We start from the raw sequence: 18,030 nt of genomic DNA, 5'->3' as shown, positions 1-18,030 counted from the left end.
TTCTTTTATTCTTATTCTCTTTTTTCCTAAGTTTATATTAGTATATTCTAGCTGAAGTGTTCTCTGTAATCTGAAAGAAGCTACAGTATTTGCAGAGCAGAGCACAAATGTTTTTTCTTGGATCCACGCTCTCCTCAAAGTTTCATTACTAACACTGTGATAGGACATGCAGATGATGGCCTGCAATCAGAAAAAGTAGGCTGCATATTTTAATCAATAAACACACCATTCACTTGGAACCCATCTCTTTGGAGAAAGGAGATATGCTGTGGATTTTGTAGTTTGCTTTGGAAAGGTTCAGGTTTGTGGGTTGTTTTTTATGTTATTGTGAAAGTTCACAGACTCTAGAATATGTTGAGTTGTAAGGGACCCAAAAGGATCATTGAGTCCAACTTCAGGCCCTGAACAGGACGCCCCAAGAAACCCATCATGTGCCTGAGACGATTGCTCAAATGCTTCTTGAGCTCTGTCAGGCCAGTGCTGTGACCACCTTCCTGGGGAGTCCTGCCACCCTCTGGAAGAAAAACTTCTTCCTGATATCCAACCTAAACCTTCCCTGACAGCTTCATGCTGTTTCCTCAAGTCCTTTCACTGGCCTTAAGAGTGAAAAGATCAGTGTCTGTCCTTCCTCTTCCCCTCACAAGGAAGTTGTAACTGCAGTGAGGTCTGCCCTCAGCCTCCACCTCTCCACCCTAAATAGACCAAGTGACCTCAGTCACTCCTCACACGGCTTCCCCTCAGGGCGCACACAACTGGGGTTGCCCCATCCCAGATACAGAATCCAGCATTTGTCCTCGTTAAACTTAATATGGTTGGTGATCATTCTGCAAATCTGCCAGGATTAGCTGAGAAAATGATTCAGGCTAGTTTTAATCCAGGTTAGGTACTCAAAGTAATTCACAACACACCAGCACAAATATTGTGTCACCACCAAGGTGGTGCCTTAGGGAAGGAGGTGGAGCTACTGCTTTAAGTGATAGGGAAACTATTTGTGTTAGCCAATTGTTTTTTAACGGATTCATATAACTACTAAAGAAGAAAGACAGGAATTAAAAAGTTTCTGAGATCACTGAGGCTTAGTTTCTCATACTGAAAAACTTCTCTGTTCTTCAGATTTCTTGTTCTTATTTTAAAAGCTGCTTGGTATCTTCACCTAACATTGTACAATCTTTTGGTTCATTTACAAATTCTTCCAAGACAGATGTATTCTTGTTAAATACATAAAAATTTGATTGGTACTACCCTTAATGATGGAAGCACTTAAACAAATACAAAAATATAAATTTTAAAAAATCGAAATCTAGACTAAAGAATAACCCAGAAAACCTTATTCCAGTTATCAAGACCACCAGAAGAATAGACCATGTCTGTTCCTCTTCTAAATGTGCTAGTCCTAATGCAGAAAAGTTGCTGCCATTAATAATAATTATTGCACATGTATCTGAGAACACATATGTCCTCTCTGTGCCCACCTTTTCCAAAATAAAATGGCCACCCCCGCTGTTGTATCTTCCTTCAGAGCATTGCAGACTACCTGAAAATATTTAAGCTTGTCTTAATTACTGCTGCATTTACATCCACATTACAGACCACAGTTATCTGACCCAAGCATGGTACTCCCCTATTTACTAAGTTTGTGTCTGCAAAATCTCGTCTCTTTCTGCTTCTAGAAGTAATTCAGAAACAGAGACAGCATCCTACAGCATTTTTCGGCTTCCCTCATCCCCCATAGACATTCTAACATCTTTGTCTATGGCTGATAGAGATCTTGACAAAGGAACCCACATCCTCAGGAAGTTTGGTCTCAATCTGACAATGAAGTACCTTGTATCTTCAGAACGGTAGGACAATTTCACAGCCTTTTCAAGGTAAAGCAAAGGCTCCTGGACACTGTAAAACTTGAACCAGATATAAAATATTCTTTCCAATTATAATAGCTCTGCAAGGTAGTGGTGTTATCTTCATACACGCAGGCAATGAAATCCTGCCTTTTCACCTTGTCAGAAGATACACAGGACTGCTTTCATTGAGACTTTAATTTCATTTCATAATTTCAGTTAAATTAAAACTCTATCAGAATTTGTTTACAAACTGATATTAAAAATATCAGCTGAGATTATAGTAGCAAAAAGAAATTTTAAAATAGAATAATAATTTTCAGTTTATTTAGTTTGTGCTTATTCCACCATAATTACTTTGCTTTTTTTAAGGAAATACATCTTTGGAATATAAAGAATTAAAAAACCCCACAACTGTTAAATAAAAATATGGCAAGAAATTCAGGGCTAAGTGAATATCCTGGATTACTTGGGAAAGCAAAGCACAACAGAAAGTAGATTTCAAATTCCTCGTGGTTTTATACGCGGAAAACAGTTTTCCCACAGGCAATAACTCGATGTTTCCTAAATTCTCCTTTAGCTTTGGCAACAAGTGATTCTTATATGGAAAGTCAAAAAAATATCTGTCTAAGATCTGATTAATCCCCACAAGATCAGGTTAATCCCCACAAGAGCCACCTGCATCAGCTGCTTTCTCAAGGAATCACAATTTTTACATTTGAAGAAAAAATTCATGCATAAAGACAATTAAGGTGAGAAGAAGTGTATGCACTTGGCTAAAGATCGTGGGGAAGAAAATAAATTTACATAGGTCTCCTGTAAGAGTATTTCTGCACACATCCTATAAGAATATACACAGGTGGAGAGCACACAACCTTGACCTAACCAGAAACAGGAGAGCCACAACAGTATTTGGGCTGTTGGCACTACTCAGCAGCAAGCAGAGATCACTACTAACTCTCTACTAAAGCAGAATTTAAATCTGGGGATACAAAGTCCTTCTATCAACAAAAAACAGTTTAACAGCTTCACTGCACATTGAGTAGGTAAGAGCATGACCCTGGTGTTTCAGGCCATTCTAGACATAATTGGGTCCATAAATGATTTGAATTTCTTGTCATTTCTTATTACCCTACATGGAAAATGTGCATATGACTAGCTACATACACCTCATCATCAAAGGAAGTTCAGACATATAAAAAAAAATTGATTATTGAATATGTTCACTTACTCAAAGACCAGCATTTTCAGAAATAACTCAGGAATAACATGAGATAATTGGTGCTGCTCTTGTTTCACTTGCTGCTACAGATGTGGCCTTGGAAACTATCATTCACTCTGAGAACTAGCAAGGTTCATTTTAAGCCTAAATTGCTGATAATTCTGCTGCTTTTGACTTAAATCACAGATTCATAGAAGGATATACAGAATATTCTGAGTTAAAAGGGTATTCTGGTGAATCCTTTTGTGAAACAACAGCGGCACCTCAACCTCTCTGTGAGGCCTCCAGTCCCCTCGCTGTAACCACAGCGATGCTTCTGGACAACCTTGGGCCAGGAATTTCCCACCAGGGGCAGGGCAACACCACACCAGCTACAGGGGAGAACCCTGACACAGTGTGAGCTACTGTTATTAGATACAAACTTACCATCTCTCACAATCCATACGTGCTTTCAGCATCAGTGACCCTATGATATTACAGCTTCAAGCACATTTGTTTGTCCCCCACTTCCATTTTAGAGGACAACTGACCCAACAGTGCTAAGAGTTCATACAAGAAAAAAAAATCAAGGCATGATGGCAGTAAAACCAAAACAAATTCCACAATTCAGAAATTTAGTCTGTGTATAAACCCAAGAACAATTCCCGTGTGCCAAGATAGGAGTCCAATTACATGGCAGCCTCTTCTGATAAATCTAGAAAATAAGCTTGAAATCAAAACAGAATTAAAAAGTTCTACCTTGGAATAAAATGTGTCTAAGACTTTTTTTCAGTCATGCTTCCTGTATACGCCAAAAAGGCAAAACAGCCATTCCTCTCCCCTGTGACATTCAGCATCCATTTGAGGTAAAACACTGATAAATAGAAATAACTTCAGTGTACGTTCACTTGGTTTTGACTTAATAAAAAAGAATTTGTATCACAAGTATATGGCAATCTCATTAATTCCCATCTGTCTGTAAGACATACTGCACATCTTCCCTCATAAATTTGACAGTGTGATTTCAAAACACAAGTACCATATCACCATATGTACTTTTACCCAACCTATAGCAAACATTATTTCAGCAATATGGCATAAGCAGAACAGTGCATTCTATGTAGAAAATGTAAGTTGGGCTCAGTGCTGTCTCTGATTTTCTGATTCAATGAAGTCCTGCAGCAGAGTCATATAAAATAAAGCCAGGAGCTTTTTAAATAAGGAAGAACTTCATATCTTACAAAATTTTTGAAGTCAGATTTTCCACTTTATACCTGTCAAAATTTGCCAAATATGTTTTCACAGGTAGAGAGGGGACATTTGGGACTTCTGGCACTTGAGAAACACTGGAAGGCACATGTGGGATCAAATACTGGTAGTCCTTCTAAAAAAATGAGAGCACTGAAATAGTTTATTTTGACACTTAAATTGCCTTTCTTCAGAGACAGCCAACCATTAAAATAGATGAAATGATTCACACCTCATGGTGCTACTGTTTCAGGCTTCTACGCACATAAACTATTCTTCATCACAGTGTCCACATTTAGAGATTTTCTTCATAATCGGAGCAGAAATCATTTCTAAACCAGAGAACTAGCTAGATACCTATGATTAAAAGGAATTGCCAACATAATATTTTTTTCAGGAGATGTAGCTTACATTAGTGTATTTAGTATTTATCTTTTAATACAAGCTTAAAATATTTCTGACAAAGAACACTACGTGCATACAAAACAATGTTCAGGCTGCCTCTTTTGCTGTTACAGTCAGGTTTAACCAGCAGAATTCTGACAACAGAGCTCTGCTGCTGCCCACCCTCACTGTCAATAATGCCACATGTGCAGAGTCAAGACAAATCCTTCAGTTCTGGGAAGATGACAAGAGGGGAATAAGGAAAAAAACTTAAAATACAATAAAAAATAAGCATATATAATTAAACTAATACTGAAAAATTAATTTGAAAGCAATTCAAAAACCAGCTTTATAAAACTTAACAATTTAGTAATAGGATTTTTTTTTTAAAGTGCAGCTATTTTCAGCTTTCCCTATCAGAGCTATAGTTCAGGTGCTTGTAATACCAGCATGGATGCAAGTCTTAAATTTAACAGAATTATTACTTTGTACTCACAGAGAAGAAAAATTAACACAGAATAATGTTTACATTAATAGCAGCAGCTGCAATACAATAATAAACTGTCAGTACCTCCTTGCCAGATGAGTAATTCAAGCAGTTGTTCTCAGTCACTTTTCATATAAAAGAACATAAAATAAAAGGGGGGGGGGGAGGTATTTTATAATCCAGGTTTATACACCCTAAAGAGGTCATTAAATTGAACAGGCCAATAAATAAAAACTACAGCTTAATGCCTAAGTGGGCTAACTTTTACTGTTGGAGGAGGAGGTCCCGAGATGTTCCCTAAAGGAAACAGATCATGCATGCATGCATACCCCTGGCACTGGCAAGATTTTCATTACTCACTCACTAAACCAACAGCTTCCGACATGGTATTATTCCCTGCTCTTCTCCATTTTCCTAAACAATTTGAAGGAATAATTCTATTCCTAAACTGAGAGACTTCATGGCTATTTTATCACAAGTTTAAAATCCCACAAAAAACTCCATAACTCAGAAGTCAAGCACAGTTATAAAACTGTGTAAGAAAGGGTGCAACCAACATTAAGTAACCTCGTAAGATCTTTTGTCTATTTACTGCAGCTTGTTTCCAATGACTTTAGTCGCACATTGTAGAAGCCTATCATAATACAACCTTCCCTATATAGCAGATGGTGCTAAAAGTCATTTGCAAATAAAAATCTACATACTAAACATGCAACAAATGACAAGGCTTGTCTCCCTAATCTTGTACTCAAAATAATCAGCACTAAACTGAAAACAGACTAGAACAAATAGCTACAGAAACCACAAGGAAAACCAGTTTAAGACTATTTTCTGTATGAAATAGAACATTTTTATACCATAGGCAAGCCAAACGTTTGTATATGCCTCAATGAAAACCTGGGCTATTACTGTTTCTAGAGCATAATCTCTTTGAAAGTATGCACATAAACAGTACTGCGAATTTATCAATTGTACAGTAGCAACAAACACGAGCAGATTTCCAAGTTCAGAGCTCATTCAATAAAAAGGAATTCTCAAAGAACCTGAAGATCCTTCTCTTTATATATTCCATACTAGGGTAAATCTATGCTGTTGACAGAACTATGTTTGATATTTAATCAACAATTAAGCTATAGACTTTGGACAGTTACCTGTAACAGCAGTGACATGGACAAAGAACAATGATGCGTTACAGCCTTTAAATAGTAATCAAGACTTTAGTTAAACTTTAAATAGCATTTGGAAGAAAGTGTGGAACTCAGGCATTTTTTCTTCTAGTTATTTATTTATTTGGTGACAGTAACAGTCAATATTATATATTTTGAGATTAAAAAAAAACAAGAGTATTTGCTAAAGTTTAACTTTTCTTTCACAGTTGTTAAAGCCTACTTTCATGCCTGTATGTGACCTCCTCTTCATTTCCTCCTGAAGAAAAGTACAAGAAAATTCTTGTGTTTGGATGAGTCACCCAAACTTTATCTTGCTTTATGTAGGATCCTGTAATTCTATACTTTAAATACAGACTAATAAAATCAGTACCTATGATTTAGAACAGTCAAAAGGCAACAGAGCAATTACTTGATTACCTGAATTCTCAAGGTTTGGAATTAAACACTTGGGCATAGCTTACTTGTGATCATCTTGTTTAATCACATAAGTCTATTCTAAATATTAAATTATTTTCCAGTACATCTTAAAAATAAAGCTTCATCATCTCCATTTCATATAGTTGGAAATGAAGAAAGATTTGTCTGAAACCATAAAGTGATAGCAGTACATTAGGATTCAGACCCTCCTGCACACCATTTTTTATTCTCTGTACCATCTGAACAACGCTATCCTAAAAAAAAAAAAAATGAATTATGAAATTACTGTGGAATTAAAGTAACAATGCTGAACACTAACATCATACTCATTAGTCTCCATCTGGGCACACAAAACACAAAGCATGTGTTTGGTTATTTTTTGCAAAAGATTTGACTTAGGCAAGTCATTCTACATGAAATAAAATTAATGGAAGACAAGCATAATCAAAACCCCACTGTATGTCACACCCAGATTGTTTTTCTTCTCATGGCTATCACCTTCTGCACCCTACAATAAATGAAGCAGAGACTGAGCAGGAGGCACGTTTCACATGACAATGAAGAAATCTGTGTCTATTCAACAACTGCATGATACTTCACAGACAAAAAAGGGCCCCTCTCTCAATAGCTGTAACAGTAGCAGACAAACACAGAGAAAAAGCTAAGTCCATACCACATAAAGCACCTGTTACAGACTGAGACTATCCAGCATAGTGAAATCTGGACAAAATTCACAAAATCACAATGTTCCAAATATTCCAACCCATCGGAACATTAGGGGCCCAATCACTGATTTAAGCATACAGTCTTAAAACTCTGTCAGCAGGTAATGACCATAATGTTGCCAAGGAAAGGTGCAGGTGATGCCTCAGCTGTGCTCAGGCAGCTGCGTGTGGCCGGGCACAGGCGCTCTGAGCAACGCGGGGCTCTTCGGACGCTGCACTGCTGCAGGAGCCCCACGCACGGTAGGCATGGCTGGGCAACTGAGCACTGCATTCAACCTTGTGTTTACACTGCGAACAGCTCATTAAAATTAGTTTATTACTAGCCAGGTCTGCCAATATAAACACTGTATTCTTGTTCTTAACCAATGGGATGTACCAAGAAAAAAAATGTATTTTAAATAAATTTGTTACCAGATACATTCACTGCTCTACAGTGTAACAGTTTAGAAGAAACCTTATATACAATAACAATATAGCATTCTTCCCCCCAAAACCCCCCATTCTTATGAGTTATAAAAATACACAGGGTTAATTTTTTTGTATTTTTCATTATGTAAAACTCTACTACCCAATTTTAATCACTTTCATATTTAAAATCCAAAGACAGCTCCTCTGTGACACTGATACAATTCCACTCATATTTTGTAGATCAAACACTGGCAAGAAATCATCAACTGATTGCTGTGGAGACTGGCTACTGAGGTAGCACTTTCCTTTCTTTTTAAATTAGACAGCTTTTGTTATGGATTGCATTACTAGACAAAGAGCCAAATGCTTTGGCACTGCTCTGCCATTAGTTAGAACTGAAAATGTAATTTAAAAACTAGATTCTAATGAGCATTTGCACACATTTCAACTGAAACTGAGACTACTAATATTTGGAAAAGTGAAGAGTTCCTGAATTTTTATTCCTGCACATATAAAGCAGAAGAAAACTCTGCTAATTTGATAGTGTAGGTGTATTTATGTTTGTCTTAAGTTGGTACAAAGACTGAACAATTAAAGGATACTAATGACACACTCTGCAATCTGATCAACAGAGATTAAATACTGGGAGCGAACATGTCTATTGTGAATACGCACACACAAAATCTGCATGCATCTTGTGTGGCAGTAAAAAGACCTGAAGCTCAGCAAAAAGTTCTTTTGGCTTTCTCAAACCAGAAGTGAAACACTTTAATCCTAATGTAGAATAAGTCAGAATATAAAAACACATAAAGCTGTCAGAAAAGTAGAACTATCTTTTTCCACCTAACTATACTGCTATATATAAATCCATCAGAGGGGAACAATGAACAAAAGACAATTCAGTTTCCTTAAGGACCTTAATTTTTAACTCTGCAGTAGATGTTCTAAAATTACAGATCAAAAATAGAACATTTATAGAAAAAGTTAGAAACTAAGAGAGAAATAACAGCACAGGAAATATAACAAACAAGAAAAGGTTATTTCTTCAAGAACAGAGAATCATCTGGCCTTCAAATTACTTAGCAGGCAATGAATTTTAGACTAGATCCTGCTAAGTGCTACATTTGCATCTCTTCCCTGTACTTACTGGCTCAAATTAACACAACAGATTGTTCTTGCTGATTCAAAGTTATGTGTGGCAATAAATTCAGGAAAGTGAAACAACTTTCATATTAATTATGAAATACTCAGAAAGTTCCCAAAGCTAAAATCCTGCAGAAGAATACTTTGTATCAGCCATGGTGACCTGGAGACCCTGAATTAACAGAGCTCAGCCTAGTGATCTGCTCAATTAACACTTGGCGCAAGGTTGGCATCTACTCAATTGATGAGATCTTTATGGACAGATGCACCTATTGAAAGAATGGGAGTCACAGCTGTATCTCCAATCCACTTTTCATTAAGACTAAAATTGCAGGGTCTTAATGGCAGCGATCCAAGTAGATGAACATTTATTCACGTTCAAACTAGTGTAAATACACAGTTTACCTGTCAGCTTTATTTAAAAACGAAATAAATGGCAAATTAGTTCCGTTTTGGTTTGTGGGTTTGGGTTCTAAGGCATGTGTATTCTGAGACACTTGAGCACTCTCCTGGTAATCATCGCTCCATTTCTCAGTCCACCATGCCTGCATTCCAGCACAGCCCAGCACTGTGCTCACAATTTCACTGCTGCACTGACTAATTAACAGTTCTAAGAGCTCCTTCTTTCAAAAGCTGACACAACCACAGCAGAGCAGCAAGAATACACTCATCATTTTACACCTCCAGTATAATGCCAAACTTCAAGCTTAACACTAAAATCCTGAGGCTTGTACTGAATGAGTGAGTCCAAGGGCAAACACCAGCGCCTTTCTCTGGACAACTGCACTCGAGCAGCTCCAGCCCAGGCAAAGCACTGCAGAAAGAGCATGGTAAGATTTACCAGAGCTGTTCATCACCACCACACTCAAAAGTTGAGTTCAGCATGTGCTGAAGTGATACAATTACACATGGCAAGGAAGCAGAGGTCTGGATTAGTTTTACACAGCCTACAGTGACCTATCTGCTCTTGTTCTAGAGAAGATAACACTTGCCAACGCACCCCCAGATAACGTGTACAAAATACTATCAAAAATAACTCAGTTCATACTGAGTAGATAGAGCTTATATGCAAAATCATAAATGCTCAAATGTATTTGAGCACGTTAAGCTCTCCTTAAATTTAGCTGTCAACTCAGAACTATTCGGTAGGAATGTATTTATAGAAGGGTTTCTTATGGATCAGCCAAGGTCAAATGCCATTAAGTGCTATCATCCATGTGTACATGTAGTACACATAAAAATGTCACTTCATTAAATTAGTGGGTGACACAAATGGCAGAAAAACAAGTAATAAAAATATGGCAGCTTTACCAAGTAATCTGCATGATCTAAATGTAATACAGAAAACAGGTTTTCATAACCACTGTTACATGCCCAAAAAGAGTAAGACTGTACCATAGAAAGCTGCGACAATATCAAAATTATTTATCTTAGCATAGGCAACCTAACAAGAAGCTTTCAACAAGACACAATGAGAGAATGAGCACTCAGCCAACGCCTCAATGAGGCTGCAATAACCACTTCCCTTTGTGGATGTCTTTGCTGACACCTATCATGGCACCAAGTACACAGTTCTAGCATTCCTCATTCCATCTCTTTATCAGACCAAAACCAGAAGAACCCACCAAGTGCTGGCTATGCATCTCATCTATGCTAATGAGAAGAAAGCCCTCCATGGTTTTGTTTTTTTTTTTTTTTATTTAGCAGAAAAAAGGTGGTAATAACCATGCCACACATTTTGGTTGGTTGGTTGGTTGTTTCCTGGGACATTTTATTTTGCTTTCATAACTGCCTGTGAGAACAAACTAAATGCAGAGTTCTGCATCTCATAATGCCTATGAATTGAGAATGCATAGGTCTTTTTTGAAGACATGCTTTAATCAAACGCAAATAATTGCGCTCAACACAGGCATTAATAACTGTTAAGGCACACAAGATAGCAAAAATCCCATTAGAATATCTAACAGTCTCTCTTGAGCCCTAAAGGGGGATGGGAGGAACATAATCAATCAATGTATTTGGCTTCATAGATTCTCCTGCTGAAGAAACAGATGGATGTGGTCAGCCATCCTGTGGTCTGGAAGGTACGCCAAGAAAGTCTCTTCATTTAGAGCCACTGAATAAAACATCTCTTGATGACAGTGGAATTGCTATCTAGAGAAAGACAGCTTATTACCTCAGCTTCTCACATCTTTCAAATTTACACCATGTGTTATAGATCAACAGCTACTTTTTCGCTTTTTACGGCTTCCCAAAAATAAAGCATGCACACAAAATACAGAATAGCAGCTGTTTATGACTTTTTACAGTGTAAGGAAATGAATTCCATTTTGAATTCCATTCCACATTTTTAGTTTTGGTTCTGTTATTTTTGGAGGATGGAATAGTGGCATTCCAGCTAGTCTTTTTAAGATGCTTTCCCTGACTCTCAGTTCATGTTGCCGTATTTCTACTTTTAACTGAAAACACATTTCCACTTTTGATAATTTACACTGCAAGGCAGCTGTTTAGTAAACAAGAATATTTTTCAATATGAATATGCTTTCATACTAAGACTATTTAGCAGCACACCAATGCAAAATTAATGTCAAATTGCATAAAGCAACAATACCAGAGACCAAAAGAAAGTGATTTTACAGGAAATTTGTTCCAAATTTCCTAAATAAGAATAATGAATAGTCCATTATTTCATACACAGATATGTAGACTGCACAAGCTAGGAAATTTGACTGATTAGCATTATATTTCACTTGCTGCTAATTTTTTAAATAATACTTACTGACAGGGTGTAGAGAACAGTGATGACCTTTACTGTAAAAAAAATGCATTTACAATCCAGCTAACATTCTCCCATGGTTTGTTTTCTCAATGTATTACATGAAGCAGGCTACACTCCTAGCATATAAAACAAAAAAAAATCGAGTTCTAAGCAGCCCAGTCTCAATTTTTTAGCTAAGATTTCTCTTCAGAAACATATTTTAGTGTATTCAATCTATGTTCAAGGCATGGGAGGTGAGAGAATAAAAGAATCATGCATATAAAAGTATAAAAGCAGAGTGTGAAAAAGTCTACTGGGGTTAAGTATTAACCTGATGCATTTTTCAGAACGACTGTACTATTTTTAACTGCTCTTTTTTGGCCACAGGTCAAAGTTTTCCAAGCAAAATACCAAAGTGAAAATGTTGGGAGTGAAGCCCAGAGGCAGCTCTCTCTGCTTTGGCCTAGGCAAAAAACTTATCTGAATCCAGTCAGATATGTAAGTCTCCCACCCCCCTCCATTGACTACGGCTGTCATTATGCCTCTGAACATGTATGAGAGGAGTAACACAGCACCACAGCCTCGGGAAGAACATTTTTCAGATGTTATAGGAAATTCCTATATTCTCCACACAGCACAGGCATACATTCTGTTCAGTCAGTTCCTGTATTTTTGGCCAAACAGAACTGAGTCATTTGAAAGCACAAAAAAAACCACAGTGTAAGTGCCTTGAGCAACTGTTGGAAGGACTGGGATTTATTCCCCCTTTTTCTGCTCCTCATAACTGGGACACATTAGAAATCTTGGGGCAGACTGGAAATATAAGATTTGAGGACCCTAAAGTTCAGTTAAAATACTAATAATGATTATAATGATAACAACAGTGATAACAATAATGATAATAATCTGTCTGTTGGCTGCCTTTCTAGAGTTCAGATGGTTAAATGAGAAAATCTAACCCCTTTCACACTTCTTCACAAGGGCACAGATTTCTCACTAAAGTAAATTGTATTTCATACACTCACACGGAAAAATGCTATTTGAAACAGGACACAGACTAACCAATTTGCTTCAATGAAAAATAAACGCGAAGGGTCACTGGACCCCCCATTTACATTTCTCCCTTAGGCGTGTCCCCCTTTCCTGAATTATTTCCACATCACACAGCAACCTCAGCTTCACCAGGGGACGTTTCACAGGGGGTGAGCGATGGGTGCCCGGCAGCGCACACAAAGGCAGGTACTTTGGGGACGGACACGCTGTGATTCCCAGGCGCGAAAGCGAACGGTGTGAACGATGCTGGGAGGGAAAACAAGGCGCTTTCCTCTCCTTGGATCAGATCTCGTCAGGGACATTTCTCGCTTTCCCTCAAATAAGATGTAGCTAATTGGGGAGCGCTCGCTTTCCTCTCACAGCGCCGTGCCCGTCCCCTCGCTCAACAGTGCTGGGGGCGAGGGCCGCTCCCGCCACCTCCCCGCTGCCGGTGGCCCGGCCGGGGGCGTGGAGACGATCCCTCGTCCTCCCCCAGGAAAGCACTTTCAGGACGCGGGAGCCCTTTCCTTCCTTCCCGTTCCCTCCCGCCCGCCTGAAGCGAGGGCAGCGCTCCCTTTGTTCCCCCGCCGAGCGCTCCCCCCAGGCGCGGCCGCCCCTCACCAGCAGGCTCTCCACGTTGACCGGGGAGCGCGGGTCGCGGATCATGGACTCCAGCTTCCTCTGGCGGCCCTCGAGCATCCCCGCCGCCGGCTCCAGCGCCTCGGCCGCCAGGGGAGCCGCCGACATCTTCCCCGCCGGCTGCTGGCTCATCCTCCGGCCCGCCTAGTGCCGGGCCCGCGGAGGGCACTGCGCGGGGCCGCCCGGCGGGCCTAGCGCGGCGGCGAGCCCGGGAAGGGCGGGGGCGGCGAGGCGGGAGCGGAGGGCAGCGCCGCCGGTGGCCGCCGCCCGGGCATGAAGGGCGAGGGAAAACGGCCGCTGCTCCGCCCGGGCGCGGGGAGAGGGAGGGGAGAGAGCTGGAAGGGAGGGACGGAGCGCTTCCCGCCGTGCCCCCGCCTCTCCCCGCTCAGGGCGTCCCTTGGCGGCCGCCGCCTCACTGCCCGCTCCGCCGGGACATCGCTCCGAGGGCGGGGGGAGGCGGGGAGCGAAGGGGGAGCGGCTGCCGCGGTGTCGGGCTCAGAGTGCGGCTCCCTCTGCAGCGCTCGCCGGTTGCTGGGGCGGGAGCCGCGATCCCTGCCGACCTCGCCTTTCCCTCACCGCTCTCCGCGTTCCGCCCACCCCCGGCCCGGCCCGGCCCGGCCTCCCGCTCCCCGGCCCGCGCAGGCCGCCTCCCCTACCCACAAGGCCCCGCTGCGAGCGGCGCATTGTTCGGCGCTCGCTCGGCAGCCGGCTGCAGCCCTGGGCTCGGCGGGGCCGTGCCGGGCCTGGGCAAGGCAGCCGCTCAGAGAGGGCTGTGTGCGTTTTGGCACATGAGACCTCAGCCTGCCCGCATGGCGTCAAGCACACAGGAAAAAAAGCGAAAAATATTTGAGAAGGTGGGAGAGCAGTGTTTCCGATAGAGCACCAGTGCTCACGGCATGAATCAGAGATTCGTGGAATGGTTTTGGTTGGAAAGGACCTTAAATACATTGTCGAATTCCAAGCCCCCTGCCATGGGCAGTGGCGCCTTTCACTCGGCCAGATAGCGCGGGGCTCCATCCAGCCTGGCCCTACCACATCAGGGATGGTGCATCTACAATTTTTCTGGGGAATGTATTCCAGTGCCTCACCGCCCTCATGGTAATTTCCCCCCATACCTAATCTAAGCCTACACTCCTTGAATTGAAACCATTCCCCCTTGTTTTGTTGCTACGTGGTCTTGTCAACAGTCTTGCCCTGTCTTTTCTGTAAATTCTCTTCAGGTGTTGAAAGGCCACAATAAGGTCACTCCAAAGCCTTCTCTTTTCCAGGCTGAACAGTCCAAATTCTCTCATAGGAGAGGTACTCCATCTCTCTCATGTGTGTGTATATCCTACATGTATGAGAGAGAGGATGAAGAACTAGGCAGAGAGGAGCTATGCTGGGGAAGGTGCAGGCCACCCTCATGCCCCCCAAGGAAGATGAGCCTCCACACTGTGCTGGAGATGGGTACAGCCACCTTGCCATGCTTGGTGGGCACTTTGAGAGGACAGGATCCTGTTTATCAGACCCAGGCAAGAGAGGCTACAGCAGGGAGGATGTCACTGATGCCTGAGCTGTGGCCTCAGGGATGGACGTAGGGAATTGGATGGTAGGGATGCTCCATGGAATGGCATGTGAGGTTGTGGACAAACTGTGGTTTCCGCAGCCCTGAGATGTGGCTGCTGGGCAGATGTTCTAGGGCAGAACAACAGAGACTGTGGAAGTGTCATTCACTAAGGTGGAGGGACCTCAGGGAGGAAAGGTTAACATTTTACTGTGTTGACTTTCAGCTGATAGCTGGCTGGCAGTGAGCTGATGTCAGAAAAGTGGCTCAATATTTTAACTTTAAAGGAAGAGGAGAGAGCGTCAGAGAAGTAAATATGTGAGTCACTTGCATGGCTTTGAGCGAGATCACACTCAGTGATATTCTGAGTCAGAGCCCTGGTGCTAAACAACTCCCAACTTGAGGGAAGGTCTGCTCTGAATAGCCACCCAAACTCTATAACTGGATTCTGCTTTTACAGTCCACTGAGTCAAAATCCTCAAGCCTCACAGAAACACGCACACACAGAACATTTTGAAAAGTCAATATGGGCGTTATCACTCTCGCTTTACAGTGAACCACAGTGAGTTTGTGAATTTTCTGAAGGAAATGGTGAAATCTGTTTGGGAGAGGTGCTGGTTATTTATATCTTAGGACTACTTCATCTTCAAACCAGATTAGGATCTGCTTAACTGCAGCACCACCAAAAAAAATCACAGTCTCCTTGAACAGTTTACTTTGCTAGGAGATAAAAGAAGTGAGAATGAGTTGGGTTGCTACTAGGATTATATGTGGGTACTAACTGGATCATGAAGTTACACAGCCTTGCAAAACAGCAGTTCAAAACTCCAAATTACCTAAAATAAACATGATTTCTTCACTTACAGCCTATTCATTGGATAATTTTTATAAGTGGCACAACAAAAATGTTTTGGCTTTTTTAAAGGATTTAAAACAGGATTGGACAACAGACCAAACATAATGAGTGTGTCGCTAGTGATCAATAAGGAGCTTGTGCTAAGTTCTGTTACTGTGAACAACAATTTTGGGGGCGATTTCAATGAACTCAGAGTTGGGCACCAGGTGATCTGATGATCTAAGCTCTTAGTTTCCTCTTGGCAAGGTGCTTTTTTTTTCTTCAGTTTTTCTTATCTATAAGCTTTGTAAAAACTGATCTTTAGCTTATGTGATTTAATGGCATTGTTCAGGGTGCTATCTAAACAAAGGTAACAAAGAAAAGCTTAAATAAGCATAACAACCCTTTTTACATAGGAAAAAAAGTGTGATTGTGACTTCAAAAGCAAGTGTGTAGAAATAGTACCTTCTTGAAATTCTTGCCCAATAGATCTATTCTTCCACCCTTCAGGACATATCTGTTTACTAGCTAAACAAGTTTTACTTTGTTACAGGGACACATTGACAACAGTAGTCAGCTGAATTCCTTTGTACAACACAAATCCTCAACAAAATCATCAGCAGAAGATTTATTGCTGGTTATAAATGACTAAGTAACAAAAATAGTACTCGGAAAGTCAGATCCTTCTCTCAGTGTTTGCAAAAAACACTGTTTTAACATGCCCTAGAGGAAAAATAACACCACCTTCTGTGGTCTTTTTACAGTTCTACCTTTTCTGCCTTCAGTGGTGTAAATCTCTCAGGGTATCACCTATTCCTACAATGACCATCTAAGGAAGAACTCTTCCTACTCACTGTGTGTATGCTAGTTTTGAAGTTCCATGCAGTGAATTGTCAAATGCTACTTACTATGTTTTGTAAGGCAAAGTCCAAGCCTTCCAGTGTATCTGCTGTAGCTTTAAGCCTCCACAGCTGGATCCTTCATCTCTCTGTCTGCTCCCTGAAATGCTGCTGAACTCTTTAGATATCTACAGTACAAATATGTTTTAGGTGTCCCAAGGCAGTAGGGAATTCACTGTTAACCATTTTCATAACTGGCTACATTTATAGGTACAGATTTATAAGAAGTTGGTATGTGGGGCTTATTGGTTAAAAGCCATCAGCTTCAGGTTGTTCCTTTAGTGTCTTCCATAGTCCCCAAGTCCATTCAGGGAGAAGAGGGATTTGGCTTTGGACCTCAGGCATGCTTTCACTACTATTGCAAAAGAAGCAAAAGGAGACAAACTACCCATGTGTGCATCTGTTTTAAGAGAAGGGGCTGTGCTTTTTGCACTTGCTGCTGGCTAAGTAAGGCTTTTGCAAATCCTCTTTTCAGGCTCCCTCAGAAAATATTTGAAGAACATAAGAGCACTACCAACAGGGGAGTTGATTCTCCTTATAGCTAGGTTCTCTAAATTTTAGGTTTAGCATCTCGTGGATCTAGTCCATCTTTGTGTTTTGCATATGGGAGAACAGATAGAAGAGCTAAGTGAGTTGCCAGAGATGTCATGGACTATCTCTATCCAGTGACATGAATCAACTCTATCCCAAATGAGAAACAAATTGTGACAACAGAGTAAGGACAAAACACCTGTCAGTAGTCCAAGTAAATACAGTCTTTGAAAGCTGCCAAAAGTAAACCATGTCAGACTGCTACAGGCAAAGGTGCATAACTATCGTCACTCGCTCAGGATGCTGCACTGACGTGGATCAGTGTTGTTGTGATGGAAATAGGACAAATCATTTTTTAGATAATGAGGTCTTGAGACTTCGGAGGGCATAGCTAAAGATCATCATTCTTCCTCCAGAAAATAATGTAGATTTATGTCATTAGTACAGGGGTTTCTTTACTTTTATATTCATAAATACAAACAAGGGGTGAAAAGGAATATAAGCTTATTGTGAGTTTTGTTTGTTTGTTTGAATTTTCCGTTCTCACATGCTAGTGTTCAGTCAGCCTAAGGGTTAATAAATTGTTTTTTCTGGATTAAAAATAAACTTCTTCATTTTAGGTTAATGAAAACAGACAGGAAGACAGGTACACAACTTGTATATATGGGAGTTATGTTTTTGAAGGACTTGCAAAGTCAGCCGCAATCTTCATCGTTGATATACTGATTCCAGTGTTGTCTTGGGACAAATAGTACAGTTATGTAAAGTCCACA

At 40.7% G+C, this 18,030-nt stretch overlaps 1 protein-coding gene across 3 annotated transcripts in view; it reads right to left on the bottom strand.

Annotated features, from left to right (window-relative positions):
• ROCK2 (Rho associated coiled-coil containing protein kinase 2) overlaps positions 1 to 14,068 on the bottom strand; it is a 103,302-nt gene extending 89,234 nt beyond the window's left edge. For all 3 annotated transcript variants that reach the window (XM_041477905.1, XM_041477907.1, XM_041477908.1), the window contains exon 1: positions 13,432 to 14,068. In XM_041477905.1, coding sequence (XP_041333839.1) covers positions 13,432 to 13,581 — 150 coding nt within the window. In that variant the 5' untranslated portion in view covers positions 13,582 to 14,068. The remainder of the gene's footprint in view (positions 1 to 13,431) is intronic.
• Positions 14,069 to 18,030: the final 3,962 nt, after the last annotated feature.

This window comes from Pyrgilauda ruficollis, unplaced genomic scaffold, assembly GCF_017590135.1.
Source record: "Pyrgilauda ruficollis isolate IOZ18807 unplaced genomic scaffold, ASM1759013v1 scaffold42, whole genome shotgun sequence".
Lineage (NCBI taxonomy): Eukaryota > Metazoa > Chordata > Aves > Passeriformes > Passeridae > Pyrgilauda > Pyrgilauda ruficollis.
The sequence above is the reverse complement of the archived record's forward strand: the minus strand, read 5'-3'. Positions and strand labels throughout refer to the sequence as shown.